Consider the following 15590-nt stretch of genomic DNA (forward strand, 5'->3'; position numbering starts at 1 on the left):
GCAACATCAGGCCCTACCCTGACCTAAACCTTTATTCTTACAGTTAGGGTATTGTCTTGTCCCGTATACCCACTTCCTGCATTTTGAACCCATCAGGTTAACTGAGACATGTCTTGGTGTAACATCCCCAGTTCATCTACCCCTGAGGCTGTCCTTAATTCCTCCCATTGTCACATTTTGGTTTAATTAAATACTGGAATCCCTCAAACCCTTGCATGGTACCTGAGGCCCTATGGGATACTGGTAGATTTTGTTAGTGTCAAATACTTAGCTGTCAGATTCTCCAAATATCCCTTGCTCCTATATTTTCCATCCCAGCCTACTACATACCCATTAATGCATTGTTTTATCTCATGTTGGACCCACTCCCATCCAGAGGCCTACTCTTTGCTAGTTCCCATACTTTCTGCCAACCCTGTTATGGCCAGGTCTGGATTTTTTTGTGTTCCCACCCAAAGCCTGTATCTTTTAGCAAGCTGGAACTATAGGACCAACATAGATTTTCTAGTTTCTGATAGATTTATGTCACAATTTGTACACTGTCATGTCTATAGATATTTGTATCATTAGTACTTTTTGGCCATTACATGCCTATTGGATATTTTTCATAAATTGCAAAAGAATATTTTATGACTTAGCACCAAATTGAATGCCTAATTGTAAGTTTGTAAACTAGGTTGTGCTAACTTGTATTTTTTCTTTATCCAAATAGTCATTTACTACTCTTGTCCCATTTGTAATTCTGTGGAAGTTTTCAGAATTGTAAATAAATGCTTGTGGATTGAAACTTGGTTAGACTATGACTGTCCCAGGTACGTTAAAGCTAGTGATGTTTTACTCATTCACTCATTCATTCATTCAATAATTCTGACCTTCCTGACTCAGTTAACCCAGCTCAAATGGTTGTGAAGATTACTCACAGTGTATGTAAGATACTTTCAGAAATTAGAAACTGAAAAGTAAAACTAACAAAAAACATTTGTTATTATAAATAACAATGGAATTTAGTATGCTATTATACCTTCAGACCTACTATTGGACATGCTGTTCTTTGCTGTTCCACTTGTGGCAGGATTCATAGTTTTTCTAACAGGTGCAGATCCCTATGGCTGATACTGTGAGGAAATGTTATACTTAAGCTCCACTCTTATCTCTCTCAGGCATTTTTTGGTGTTGTCTAAAATGTAAATACATACTGTCAACCTCCAGCTTGATACCAGGCTCATAATAGAAACCCAATAAATGTTTCACTGTGAGTGGAGTATAAGTTGATAGAATATTTTTGGAGGTTGATCAGGCAGATTAGATTGTTTGAAAAACTTTCAATATTTTAAGTTTGCATCTCTTTCATTCCAGAAATTCTATGTCTAGAAATTTATATATAGCTATACACATGTATAAAGAGGTTCACATTGCAGCCTATCTGTAACAGAGGACACAAACAAAAACAAACAAAATGCCCCCAAACTGAAAACAACCAAAAGTCCATCAATATTGGACTGGCCATGTAAATTATGTAATGTGACGCAGCTATTAAAGAGAATGGAATGGATGTACGCAAAAATTGACTGGGAGAATCACTATCCAAGACAGATGGTAGACTATGTATAGTACGCTGCTCTTGTATAAAATACAGGATCTCCATTAGGTAGAAATACATACAAGATACAACAAGTGTGAATGTAAGCACTTGGGAAATATCTGAAAGAACCACACAAGATACTGGGAGAGTGGGACAACTTTCCATGTCCCATATGATTGGAATTCTGAAGCGTACACACACGAACTAATGGACCTCTGCTACCATCTTCCGGCTAAGGAGGGAATTGCAGGCGTCAGACTCCTCTTTATCAATGAAGCGTCTCAGTCGGCCGGCGCGAGGACGTCATCTGGACTGGCGGTGGCGCATGCGCAGTAGAAGATGGTCAGCGAGCTGCGTGGGCTTGTGCCAAGGCGCTTGTGTTTCGGGGCCTTGTGCTGGCACCGGGGGCGCCGGGTTGGCGACTTTGGCACTCCTGGCGTTGGGTGGGCGGCATCGTGCCCGTGGGCGCTGGGGTCAGCGTCGCGGCTTTTCCGGACGTTCGTCGGCCAGGAGGAAGGGCAGAAAGCACATCCCGGAAAGGTAATACGCCTTGGCCCCTGGGCGTTGCCGTTGGAGCTCAGAACCCCTGGGTCTGGGCTTCGTCTCCTGTGCTGTCTCCTGTGACTGTTGCTCCCGCGCGCTGCCCCGTCCGCGCTGTGCTAGGGGGTACTGGTCGTCTCGCGGATCAGTTCCCAGTAGGTGAAAGGGACAGTGTGTGATGTTCTGATTTCCCCCCATCGTTTTAAATGGGATGCTCTGGCCATTGCTCCTCGGGTAAAATGCAGAGGGACTGCTTTTTAAGATGGGACTTTCAGTGTTGGGGACCCTCCTTAGTTACCAGGATGGAATCCCCTGCAATTCCTCAAGCTGTGTTGTTTTGGCACAGAAAATGTGAGTAAGAGGAACTGGAACTAAGTTTGAGTGAAAAAAATGCACCGGTACCGCCGAATTTTCCATCAAAACAGTTGATTTGTGTTGCCCCTCGGAATTATAAAGGGCGTACTGTTGCTTCCTAACCGGTGTCATTTGAGAGATCTACCTCTGTACGTTCAAATGATTAATTTTGAGACTTTGCTCATGTGTGCGGTAAACGCTTTAATTCCCTAAGATCTTCCTTTCCTCCATCTCATACCCCATTAAGCCCGCTTCAGTTTATCTCCTGAATTTCTTCTGAATCTGTCAACTCTTCCTCAACATCCTAATACTGAACTTGCCTGTCTGTTGCAATTAGGTCCTAACTAGTGTCCATATATCTTGTTTCCTTCTAATCCATTCTTCACACAAGAAACCGTAAAAACAAGTTGGAACATTGCTCATAAACATCGCTCAAAAACATTGTTTTGAGAATAGAAAACAAACCGTTGGCCTTTAAGACTGTGCGTGGTCTAGAATCCTCTCTGCTTCTGTGACCCCACCTTGTGCCACTTTTGCCCTCACTTTTTATGCTTCAGATTCACTGAATTAACCTTAGTTTAACTCATCTTACAGAAGTCAGTTCAGATATTATTTTTCACTGTGATTCCTAGCATTAAGGAATTTTATTATCAGGTTTTGTATGAGGACTGAAAATAAACTGTGAAGTGGAAGAATTGAGTTTAAACTATTTCAGTCAACACGCAGGTATTAATGATACCTTAGTAGTCAGCACCGGGCTAGGTTTTATCAGGGATACAGAAGTTCTGGCCAGCTCTGGTTTTAGATATCCCTTATTTGTTGAGACCTTTGCATTGTTTTGTTGCCTTTTATCTGTTTTCAAGATGGGACAACAGGAACAAGGGAAGTATAGGTTATTACTAGGTGGGGTTGAATAAGTGGAGCAGCAAAATGCAAAGCAGAAAGAAGAGGGACCTACCCTACAGGGATATGATTTCCATTTTCAAGGCACATCCATCCTATGCAGGGAGACAGCCTAACATAAAATTTGCCTAACAAAAAATATATTAACAGGTGGGAAGACTATCTCCCAGTTGAACAGCCGATGCCTGGAACTCGTTTCATTGCTTTCAAAGTTCCTTTAAAAAAGGTAAGCAAAAGTTAATACCGTATTCTTCCAGAAATCTGAATTCACCGTATAGCGACCTGCCTCTCAACCCTGTCATACTCCATTTTCCCTTTTTGTAGCAAATACTTTTTAATACCTCCTTTACTATCCAGAAATGGAATTCATAGATGAATACAACCTACTTTTGTACTTAATTAAAAAACAACAACAACAATGTACTGCCCTAACTATAAATAAAGAATAAAGTAATTTATAAGAAAGTAATATGTATCTCAGTATGTAAATGTTTGGGGATGACTATACTAGAAATAAAGAAATAGTCAGTTACTTGTACCATGAATGCAATAAACTATGGATTTTGAATGATAATGATGTGTCAGTGTTGGTTCATGAATTCTAACAAATGAAGCACACTGGTATGGCATGTTGGTCATGGGGAAGGCTGTGTGGGATGAAGGAGAGAGGGTATAAGAGGGAACTGTGAACTTTTTGCTCACTTTTGCTGTGAATCTCAAACTGCTCTAAAACTAGTCTATTAATTTAAAAAAAAAGTGTGTGTTGCTGACACTTGAATAACCAAACAGATCCATCGAACAGAGTACATAAATAAGCCAAATACATAAAAGAATATTTAGCAGTGAAAACCATCCTTCATATATGTAGATATTCAAGACGTATTTATTTTTGTGTCTATTTTCAGGCACTCTGCTTGGGCTGGCAGTACAGTGGTAGGCAAAATTGATGTGGTCCCTGCCTTCTGGGAGTTTACAGTCTGGTTAGGAGACCAACATGAAATAAACAAACATAGAAATAAATATATAGAAGTGAGCTTATTTTCTTCCTTCTAATCTCTCTGGAAGAAAGGATTGTAATATCGCTTGTAAATTCCAGAGGAAGAAACTTTACTTTGAATCTCATATGTTAGCATCACAGGGTTTGTATAAATGGATAATACAATAAAGGATTTTAAACACATGTGCTTTCTTATTTTATTCTTTCTGACACAGATTTGAAAAGAATCTTGCTCCAGAAGAATGATTTTCCCTCTTGGACCTTTTTTAACAAACACCAAGAACAGAATGAAGAACTTGGGCTGATTATTGACTTAACATATACTCGCCGCTTTTATAAGCCAGAGGTAAATGGAACCCATAACTGAAAATGACCTTCTTTCTGATACTGTAATAATTGATAGTAATTCAGTAGTTATCATCTTATGCTAAGGTGAATCCTGGCCTTCTTTCATGCCTTCAAAAAGGGAAGCTAGTGGTTTCCATAAATATACATTTGTAATTGCTGTTTCAAAATGAGATTAAAGATATGAATTGAACTATAGTATTTGGCAGTAGGCTCTAGATATGCTTAAGAAATTCTATAAGCTTCCATGTTCTATATTTTGAAATTGAAGTAAACTTTTAGTAAGAATAGTAGTAGCCTAAAAGGAAAGAAAGGTATGTCCATTATGTCTTTAGCACTTATTTTAAGCAGTTGCCTGAGCGTGTTTAAGCATCACTGTAAAAGACACTTGTTCTCTAAGTTTTATGCTTCCTTTTCCTAATGCCTTCTGATATAGTACAGAAACCCATATATTCTCTTGGCCCATGTAGGACATACCAGTGCAAAAGAATTATCCTTCTTCTGACCTGTTCCATGGCCTTGGGAGACAGTAACACCTAATGTTTGTTAAGATTTGTATAGCAGTTTGCCATTTAGAAAGTTCTTTCATATCCATTGACTTTGTTAATCTTCACAACAATCCTTTGCTGTTGAAGTGGAAGTAGTACTGATACCTCCTACTGAGGGCTTACTCTGCACTAAGCTCAGAGGATAGACAACTACAATTACTAATTTTATGGACGATGAAACTGACTCTCGGACAAGGAAGAATTGAAATTTCAACTCAGTTATTCCTCTTTTTTTTATTGTGGTAAAATATAGATAAATCATATATATTTTCACCATTTATAAATATGCAGTTCAGTGGCATTAAATACAGTCACAGTGTTGTGTAACTATCACCACTGTCTATAACCAAAACTTTTTCATCATCCTCAACAAAAACTCTGTAACCATCAAACAGTAACAACCCCATTTTCCCTCCCACCAACCCTTGGTAACCTCTATTCTATTTTCTGTCTCTATGAATTTGCCTATTCTAGGTACCTCGTGTAAGTGGAATCTACAACATTTATCCTTCTATGTCTGGCTTATTTCACTAAACCTAGTGTTTTCAAGGTTCATCCATGTTATAGCACGTAACAAAATGCCATTCCTTTTTTGGCTTAATAAATCCCACTGTGTGTATATAGACCATAGTTTGTTATTCAACGGTTGATTGACACTTGGTTGTTTTCCACCTTGTAGGTATTGTGAATCATGCTGCTATGGTCATTGGTGTACAGATAGTTGTTCAAATCCCTGCTTTCAGTTCTGTTAGATGTGCAGTGTAGGTAGTAGCAGAGTTGTTGGGTCATTCGGTAGCTCTACGCTTAACCTTTGAGAAACTGCCAAACTGTTTTCTACAGTGTCGTCTTGTTTTTAAACAATTATCACAAATTTTAAACATATACAAAAGTATACAAAATACTGTGAGTGTTCCTTGTATACCCATGAACTCATCCAGCTTTAATATTTACCAACTGATGGCTGTCATGTTTTATCTATACCCCCACCTGTTACACCCCATTCCATATTATCTTGAAGCAGCTCCGAGACAACATGTAATTACACCTATACATTTTTTTAAATTAATTAATTAATTACTTTTTTTTGGTCTGTGTTGGGTCTTCGTTTCTGTGCGAGGGCTTTCTCAGGTGGCGGCAAGTGGGGGCCACTCTTCATCGCGGTGCACGGGCCTCTCACTGTCGCGGCCTCTCTTGTTGTGGAGCACAGGCTCAGATGCGCAGGCTCAGTAGTTGTGACTCACGGCCCTAGTTGCTCCGCGGCGTGTGGGATCTTCCCAGACTAGGGTTCGAACCTGTGTTCCCTGCATTGGCAGGCAGATTCTCAACCACTGCGCCACCAGGGAAGCCCCACCCATACAATTTTGGTGTGTATATTTAAAATATAGGACTTTTATTCCTTAATATCATTTTTTAATAGTAAACACCCAGTGAGTGCTCAAATTTGCAGTTGTCTCCTAAATGTCATAAAAAATTGTTTATAAGAATTTTGAATTAGATCCAAATAAGGTCCGTACTTTGCCATTGATTGTTAGGTCTCTGAAGTCTTGTTTAATCTATAGGTTCTCCCTCCATGTCTCTCTCACTTTTTTTTCCTCCTTGAATTTTATTTTTAAAGAAACCAGGTAATTTGTCCCATCTAGATTTTGATGATTACAGTCCATGTGTTGTTAACATATTCTTCAATCCTTTTATTTCCTGTAAATTGGTAGTTGATCAGAATGAAGCTTGCATGTTTTGTTTTGGCAAGACAGTTTCATAGGTGATGATGTGTTCTTCCATGGAGACATATAATTGTCTCTTTCTGTGATATTAGCAGTCACTGATGATTCATGCCTACATCCATTAATTCAGTTGAGGCTTCAAAAAATGGTGAATTCTGTTGTTCTTTTTTTCACTTATTAGCTGGGTATATTTGTATAAGGAGAAGATTCCCCTCATCAACTATTTGGTTGCCCAATTATAGAGGCATGATTCTCTTCTTTTATTTAAGAGTTTTCAAACTAATTAGTTGATTCACAAATATCCTTCAGTGGTGACCAATTTCGTAAAATTTATTTATTCGTATCACCGTGGACTGCGTTACAGTTATTATTCTGAGGCCCTATCTTTGGCCAGTTGGAGCTTCTCAGTGACTCCTGTGTACTTTGAACATGACATCAGTTGTTTCTAGACTTTTTCAGTGGTCAGAGCTAGGAAATATTTATGTTTTTTTTTAATATTTTAAAAATATGTCATAGGTTCCTGCTGCTACTTTCCATTTAAATTCAGAACTAGAGAATTTTCACTTATCCTTTTCTGTCTTCTATTGATAGTCTACTTTCTCCCACCCCAAGAATACCAGTTCTCAACAATGCCTGAAATTGCCTCTATTTCCTAATTCGAATCCAAGTTCTTCTGACTCTATTCTACTACTCTCCTTAAATCACAGCCGCTTTATGGCCCTTGAAATGTAAGCTAGAACATAAATGTAGGTAGAACTGTTTATATCATTTTGAGTTATATGTCCATTCGTTCACATAGATTTGCTTTTCCTTTTGCATGCCTAGTAACTGTCCATTCTGCAGTTTTAATGAAAATGAAGTGATAATTACTGGTTAAAGTAGCTTTGGAAAAAATGGCTCTTATCAGAATGACTGACATACTAAGTTTAATGTACTCTCTTGGTTTATATTCTACCTTCTCTTAATTTTTTATTCTTTCCCTGCAAAGGAAATAATACATATTGTCATGGTTTTGCCTTATAGGACTTACCAGAAACTATTCCTTATTTAAAAATTTGTACAATTGGGCATCAGGTGCCAGATGACGACACTAGTGTTAAATTCCAGTGGGAATTTATATGGGTTTCTGAAAGAAAATAAAGATAATGGTGAGTTGTTTTTGTTTTTGTTTTCCTTTACCTGAACTTTGGTATGCATTTTGAGTGGGGTTGGGGATTTTGAACATTTTTAATAGTTCTGACATGAGGCCTGTTGTGTTTGGTAACATTAAGGTGGAAATGTCAGATGGTGCTAATAGAGTACGGTGCTTTTCCTGTTTATTGTCACTAACAATTTAGTTTAGTTTGGAAAGTGATTTTTGTGAGAAATATGAACTGAACTAGCTTACTTATCTCTTTTTTAAAAATTTGAATGGAAAATAAATAAAAAATGAAAATGTTCTTTTGTCCTATTTATTGGTTGCGAGCTGGAAGAAAAAGTTAAGACTCTTAGGTTCTTAGCGTATATAAAAGAGAAAACTAAAAGCAAGGGTTCGGAGTGAGACAGATCCCTAGAAGCAAAACAGAACAAGTGGACCAGAAGAGCGGCTTCCTCATCATATGTGTTTAAGATATTTTTGCTGCTTTTACACTTTGGGTGCAGGTGAGGAAGAACACTACCACGTCTTATTCTTATCTTCAGACAGGAAGAACTTAAAAGGCTGGTGTTTTCTTGTTTCTGCTTTAAGATCTACTCTGTTGATAGTAGGTCTTAATAGCGTGTGAATTTTAAGGATCCACTTGCCTTTTTCTAGCATCTAACTATCAGAAGGAACATGGTGTTTGCCGTGTTTTAAGACTGAGGAATCTTTTGTCTTTGGAACACACTGACGCCCATGTGAAAGTGTTCATTTTGTCCTCTTTCTAAATTTAGCCTGAGGAGTGTGCACTTTATTAAATAAATCTAACAGACAGTAAATATTCCGTGTATATATAAAATGATGCACATATATACATAAAACAGGGATTAGGGGAGAAGGAATAGAGATGGAGGTGGGAAGGTAGGGGATAGGAGGTGAGAGAGAGAGGGAGAGACTGGAATTTCAAGATGACTTTTCATTCTATAACCTGGTTGCTTAATGCAGGTACTAGCTCTTAAATATCTTCAGCCCTATTCACAGATCTTCCCTGTACTCTAGCTTTAAAACTTGAGAGGCTTGGCCTTGCCTGTGATAACCAGGGTGTCCAGAAAGGGGGCAAATGATCCAATTTGTGTAAATTGTAGTCACAGAAATGTTACCTCTTAAGATGTTAGGGTGCAGCTGCCGGCCTACTCGCTTCCTCCAGGCTCCTTTGTGTGTGTTCTATCTGTTCTGCGTGGGCTAGAAGATCCTTACAAGTGCATGCAAACACGTTTGTAAACCTTGATTGTTCACATGTTATACCAAGTGTAGTCCAGTGCATATGCTGACTCCTCTGCGGGTCTTCTGCATGCAGTGGGCCAACTTCACCATGCTGTCTGCCATTGCAGTCTCAGGACCTTAGTTATGATCCATTGGTGACTTCCTCTGCTATAAGCCCCTCCCACAGATGTCAGGCTCACTGATAATGAGGAGGAGACTATACTATCCACTCCCTAGAATTGGTAGAGACTCAGAAAATAAATTGTTTCAGTAAACACCGAGAGGCTTATAGGTTTGTTGTTAGGGCACGGGGATACAGAGGTGAGTAGAAGTCTTTGTTCAGTAGCAACTTACAGTTATCTAGGAAGATAAACATGTAGTGACTATAAGTGGGTTAATTATGATAAAAGAATCAAGTGCAGCAGGATGTTGAGTGATGATTAGTGATGTTGAGCAGCTTTTCATATGCCTCTTGGCCATCTGTATGTGTTCTTTGGAGAAATGTCTGTTTAGGTCTTCTGCCCATTCTTTGATTGGGTTGTTTGTTTTTTTAATAATGAGCTGCATGACCTATTTATATATTTTGGAGATTAATCCATTGTCTGTTGATTTGTTTGCAAATATTTTCTCCCATCCTAAGGGTTGTCTTTTTGTCCTGTTTCTACTTTCCTTTGCTGTGCAAAAGCTTTTAAGTTTCATTAGGTCCCATTTGTTTATTTTTTTTTAAGGCTGCATTGTTCCTTTGCTCACTGATGAACATATAAAAGTCCGAAGTTTTTGATATTATAAAACGTCAAAGTAATGAACATTGCTGTGTGAACACCTTTGAATATATATGCTTTGTCTCAGTTAACTTCACTCAGAATGGGACTTCTGCATCAAAGAGTTGGTGCCCTTATGCCTTTTGTGGTTGTTGCTACACTGTACCAATTTATGGTTGTTCATGCAGGAAATACTTATTGAGCATGTGTTACATTTAAGCACTGTGCTGGGGGCTAGCAAAAAGACTTGTGAAATTTTGTGAATGAAAAGACTTGACCTGCCCTTTGTGAATTCTAACAGTCCAGAGAGGGAATAGATATTCAAGAATCATACACTGCATGTAGAATTACATCTCTGACAAGTGCCAAGGAGAGGAACATGGTTCCATGAGAGCATATTTTAGGGAGGATTTGATCTCATCATGGAGATTAGAGAAGGTTTATTTAGGGATGTTTCAGCTGATATCTGAAGGATGAGTAGATATTAAGCAGATAGGGACGTTGGAGAGAGATTTCTGAGCGTAAGGAATAGCAAAAGACCCTATAAGACGAAAGCATATGCTGTGCTGGAGGAACAGGCCAGGAAGGTGGGGCTGTTGGGGGAGCATGTGATTATAATGGAGCTACAAGTGTGGGCAGGAGCTCGATCGTGCAGGCTTATGTTTAAGGTTTCAGATTTTAAGAGTAATAGAAAACCATTAAACTTTTTTTGTTGAAGGTGAGTGCATGGAACATACCCAATTGCATTTTCAACCTATCATTTTGCTACCGAGTGGAGAATAGACTGCAGGGAGAAAGAGTGGAAGCGAGGAAACAAGTTAGGATACTTTTGTAGAAATTGGGCATAATGGTGGCTTGGACCAGGGTATGGTGGTCATTTTGGTGGAAGGATGTGGACAGATTCTAGAGGTATGTAGGCAGTATCCTTGTTAGCACTGGTGGTGGGTTGAGGATGAGGGTGAGGGAGAAATAGCTGTCAGTGATGGTGATTCCTAAGTCTCTGGCTCCTATGGTTGGTTAGATAGGGTTTTTTAGATATGATGATAATATTTGTCCTGATTTGTCTTTAGTTATTTGTTGGTTCTTAATGAATACTCTGTTATATTAAGTCTCCTGTTTTTAGCGTACAGAGCATTTTCACCCAAACTGACTGTTGCACGTTATCAGATAACTTTTTAACATCTGCCAGTTTGGTCCTGTATTTTATTCTCTTTCATTTATTAATTAAGTTGTTGTATCAATGTAAATAATTATATTAATAAATTTTCTAAAGTTGCGTTATCCTTGCATCCTTGGAATAACGCCTTTTTGTGGTCCTGGTGTATATCATTCTTTAATAATTATTGATTAGATGTGCTGATATTTTCTTAGGATTTTTATATCTATATTTGTAAAGCAAAATTGGACCATTTTTGTGAAACCTTGATTTTATTTTCTTTTTATTTACAAATGACTCGAATTTTGTTGTTTTGTAGATATTTGATTGATGTAGAAGGCATGTGGCCAGATGATGCAATTGGATGTAAGTATAAGGGTTGTCCCTACTTTTCCCTTTTTATAAAATTTGAAGGTAGAAGTGTAGGGGAATTTCTCAAATTTTGGACAAAGAGAAAAGTTTATAATTCATTTCTTCTGACATAAGGTAACGTTTTACCGAAAGTTTTGAAAGGGATGTATCTGGAAATAGCGAGATATAACAGCCTGAATAATTAGTCAGTGGATTTCAGCATTTTTTTTCTTTTGTAAATTTATTTAATTAATTACTTTATTTTTGATATTATATCTACTGCACCACCAAGGAAGTCCCTTTTTCTTCCTTCCTTCCTTTCTTTAAAGCTCCAAGTCATTTAAAATATATGACTTCGTACTAAAAATCTCCAGTTCATATAGCCAAGGGGTTTATAACTTCTCCTCTAAAAGTTATATTCCTGGGACTTCCCTGGTGGTCCAGTGGTTAAGACTCTGCGCTTCCAGTGCAGCAGGCGTGGGTTCAATCCCTAGTTGGGGAGCTAAGATCCCAAATGCTGCGCAGCCAAAGAAATTTTTTTTAAAAGTTATATTCCTGTATTATTGAATTTAGTGGTTTAGATTTTCTTTTAATGTTTAGAAGATTTCAATTTATTTACCAGGAACAAACAAAACAAAATGTAAAAATAGTTTTCCGGAAACTATTTCCATCATTCTCTTCTTCCCTTTCTCCTGCAGGCTGGTGTTTTATCCTTGCAAGTTCTCCATCATTCCATAAGAGAGCTGCTCTTCTTCTGGTTTCATAAGAGATGGTGAACAGTGTTAAAATATCCAGTTTACCTAAATTTCTAGAGTACACTTCAGGGAGCGAATGATGGGGTGGGATGTTGGGGCAGAGTGAGAGATACAGACTCTGGCGAGACTGAGAGTCATTCACAAAAATTACTGGGCTGTGGTGAGGGGAGAACAAAAATAAATCAGGTTCCTGCTGGTGAACAGGAAGCCAAAATGAAGAAGAATGGTGCGTAGCCGGGCAATGTAATTAGACCCATAAGTGCTGTGTCTTCTGATAGTAATTATGAACAGAAACCAAGTAATAATTATGAATAACATGTAGGTGACCAATCCTTGAGAGCTGAGGCAGAGAGAAGGAAAGATGGCATTATACCTTGTCTCTGGTTCATTGAGTTTCCCAGGCTGGTTGGTGACCAATTTTGGGTGAAATCATAACTAAATCATTTTTGCTAAGGTGATCAGCTTTCGTGGGGTCCTTTCTCTGCACTCTGTCCAATGATAAAGCCCACTGGTTTATGCCTCCTGGAAAAGAGTTATTTCAAAACAGTATAAGTGAAGCATTGATGAACAGCCATGAGGAACACGTTTCCACATGGCCTCGCACCTCCTTTTCAAAGTGCTTTAAAACTTTTTTCATCCAAAAATCAATAAAAAAGGATTGGGATCAAATCCCATACAGAGGTAGTGTAAGAAAAAAGAGAATAAGGAGCAGAATAGCATCTCTTCAGACAATAAAATCAAGTTGGAAATGACAGGTCCACAAAACAGATCAAAACTGTAACCTATTATTTCAAAGTGGGCTAAAAGATGTTAGGAAAAACAGTGGAAAAGGTGAAAGAACCTGGATCAAGGAGGGAATGGGAAGTTACTGTTTAATGGCTCTAGAGTCTCTATTTGGGATGGTGAAAAAGTTCTGGAAAAGGTAAATGCTGATAAATGCCACCTATGGGTGTTTGGTTTTAGTTGATCTGCTTCCATGAAAGGGTTTGGAGAGATTCAGAAACTATGCTGCTGCCTCCATCTTTTTGAGGTCCTGCTCAATCTTTAGACATAATTATTTTGAATTTGAATAGTGGTGATGGTCGCACAGCATTGTGAGTGTATTTAATGTCACTGAATTGTATACTTGAAAATGGTTGAAGTACTAAATTTTGTTTTATGTATATTTTACCATAATTAAAAAAAAAAAGATGAAGGAACTGCGTAAACCAGAATATTAGGTAAGATGATAGAACTCAGGACAGAATTCAAAATAAAAGAAAAAAATTCAAATGAGGACTAAATTTAAAATAATACAAGAGTGGGGACTTCCCTGGTTGTCCAGTGGTTAAGAATCTGCCTTCCAATGCAGGGGATGCAGGTTCGATCCCTGGCTGAGGAACTGAGATCCCCCATGCCGCAGGCCAACTAAGCCTGCACGCCGCAACTACTGAGCCCACGTGCTGTGGAGCCCACGCCCCACAACTAGAGAGTCCACAAGCTGCAAGGGAGAACCCCCGCGCTGCAACGAAGAGCCCACATGCTGCAACTAATACCCGATATCGCCAAAAGTAAATCATTTAAATAAAATCATACGAGTGAATGAACATAATGCCTTAAGAGAAACAAACAGGAAAAGGAAAAATTTTTTTGAAGATAAAAAGGATTTTAGAGAAATGGAAAAAGTAAAAGATAGGCAAAAACGAGTCAGGACAGCTGAGAAAAGTAATATAAATATGTATAAGAATCTATTATACCATAAAAGTGACATTTCAAATCAGTGGGACAGATTAGTCAATAAATTGTGATACATACACGTTGAGGTATAAATAGTTCTCTGGAAGGATCCACAGCATGGCAAAAGCTGATGTCTCTGAGGAGGGAAATGTGTGGCTGGGGCACGTGGGGAAAAGGGTGACTTTTCGTTGAATGCCCTTGTGGACCTTTTCTAATGTTCTGTCATGTGAATTTATTACCTCTGAAGTTCGCCTGAGTTCAAACCCCAGTTCCCCCAGTTGCTAGCTCTTAATCTTGGGCAAACTCTTCACACTCTCCAAGCCTCTTTATCTGTGAAATAAGGTCAGTAACTTAGCCTGGTGTTGCCTGGCACAGAATAAACTGTCAATAAATGGAGATTATTAGTGTAAAAAACCCAAATGCCCATCAATGGATAAATGGATTTTTAAAATGTGGTGTATTTGTGAAATATTATACAGTCATAAAAAGGAATGAAGTACTGACACATGCTACGACATGGACGAACTTGAAAACATTATGCTAAGTGAAAGAAGCCACACACAGTGGTCCCATTTGTATTATGTCATGAAATGTCCAGAAAAGGCAAAACCATAGCAACAGAAAGGAAATTAATGGTTGCAGGGACTGAAGGAGGAGGGGATGAAGAGGGCCTGCTGATGGTTACGGGGGCTTCTTTGTGGGGTGATGAAAACGTGATGGGTTAGATGACGGTGATGGTTGCATAGGCTTGTGAATGTATGAAATGACGCTGAATTTGCAGTTTCAGAAGGTGAATGTTATGGCATGTGAATGACATCTCAAAAAATTCATGTTGAAAATGAACATTGCCAGTTTTCCCATGGTCACTATCCACTATCCACTGTCTCCATCTCTCCCTTCTCCCCACTGCATTCCTTTTGACGCCCACCCCTGCCGCTCTCTCCTATTCTCAGTCCCTCGACCTGCCCCATGAGGCCTCACAGGGAGCCCGTGAACCACTGGGCGCCTGGGTCCTGTGGCTGTTGGAGCGGCTGCCCACTGTGCGTGCCCCCACCACTCTCACCCGTGAGAGTGGACGCTTCCGTCGGATTTTTCTCGTGCGTTTCCGTTGATGGTGATGCTTACAGAAGGCGGCATGCACCCTGGTCAATGGAGGAAGCCCCTGAAGATAATATTTAGGCCTGTCCAGAAGTTTGATCTCATCCACCAGTAACCTCAGGATGCTGTGCTCTGAAAGCCAGGTTGGCCGCCTGTGGGCACTTGCAGATACTGAGGACTTTGGAGGCATTTGGGCCTGCAATTGAGGCCTTGTACCTCCACATGCGACGTGACCTCAGCCCTTTGCTGCACCTCTCTAAGTGAAGTGGCACAGGAATACTGGCCTTGCCTGTCGTTGCCAGGATTAACTGAGTAGTGCATTAGCTGCCCTGGTGCTTAGGTGTTGAGTACATGGTGATTTACATACCAGGCCCTGCTCGTGG

General features: G+C 39.2%; 1 protein-coding gene across 1 annotated transcript; it reads left to right on the top strand.

The window, feature by feature from the left end:
* Positions 1 to 1853: 1853 nt before the first annotated feature.
* On the top strand, positions 1854 to 12554 carry LOC309970126 (uncharacterized protein; the record flags this gene model as incomplete). The annotated part of the gene is made up of 6 exons (XM_082852392.1): positions 1854 to 2122; positions 3530 to 3605; positions 4592 to 4722; positions 8014 to 8138; positions 11607 to 11653; positions 12337 to 12554. 3 exons carry the CDS (start codon positions 1854 to 1856, stop codon positions 4595 to 4597), a joined length of 351 nt encoding a protein of 116 aa, XP_082708518.1. The 3' UTR covers positions 4598 to 4722; positions 8014 to 8138; positions 11607 to 11653; positions 12337 to 12554.
* Between the last annotated feature and the right edge of the window lie 3036 nt (positions 12555 to 15590).

Source organism: Leucopleurus acutus (assembly GCF_964270905.1).
Source record: "Leucopleurus acutus genome assembly, chromosome: 12".
NCBI lineage: Eukaryota > Metazoa > Chordata > Mammalia > Artiodactyla > Delphinidae > Leucopleurus > Leucopleurus acutus.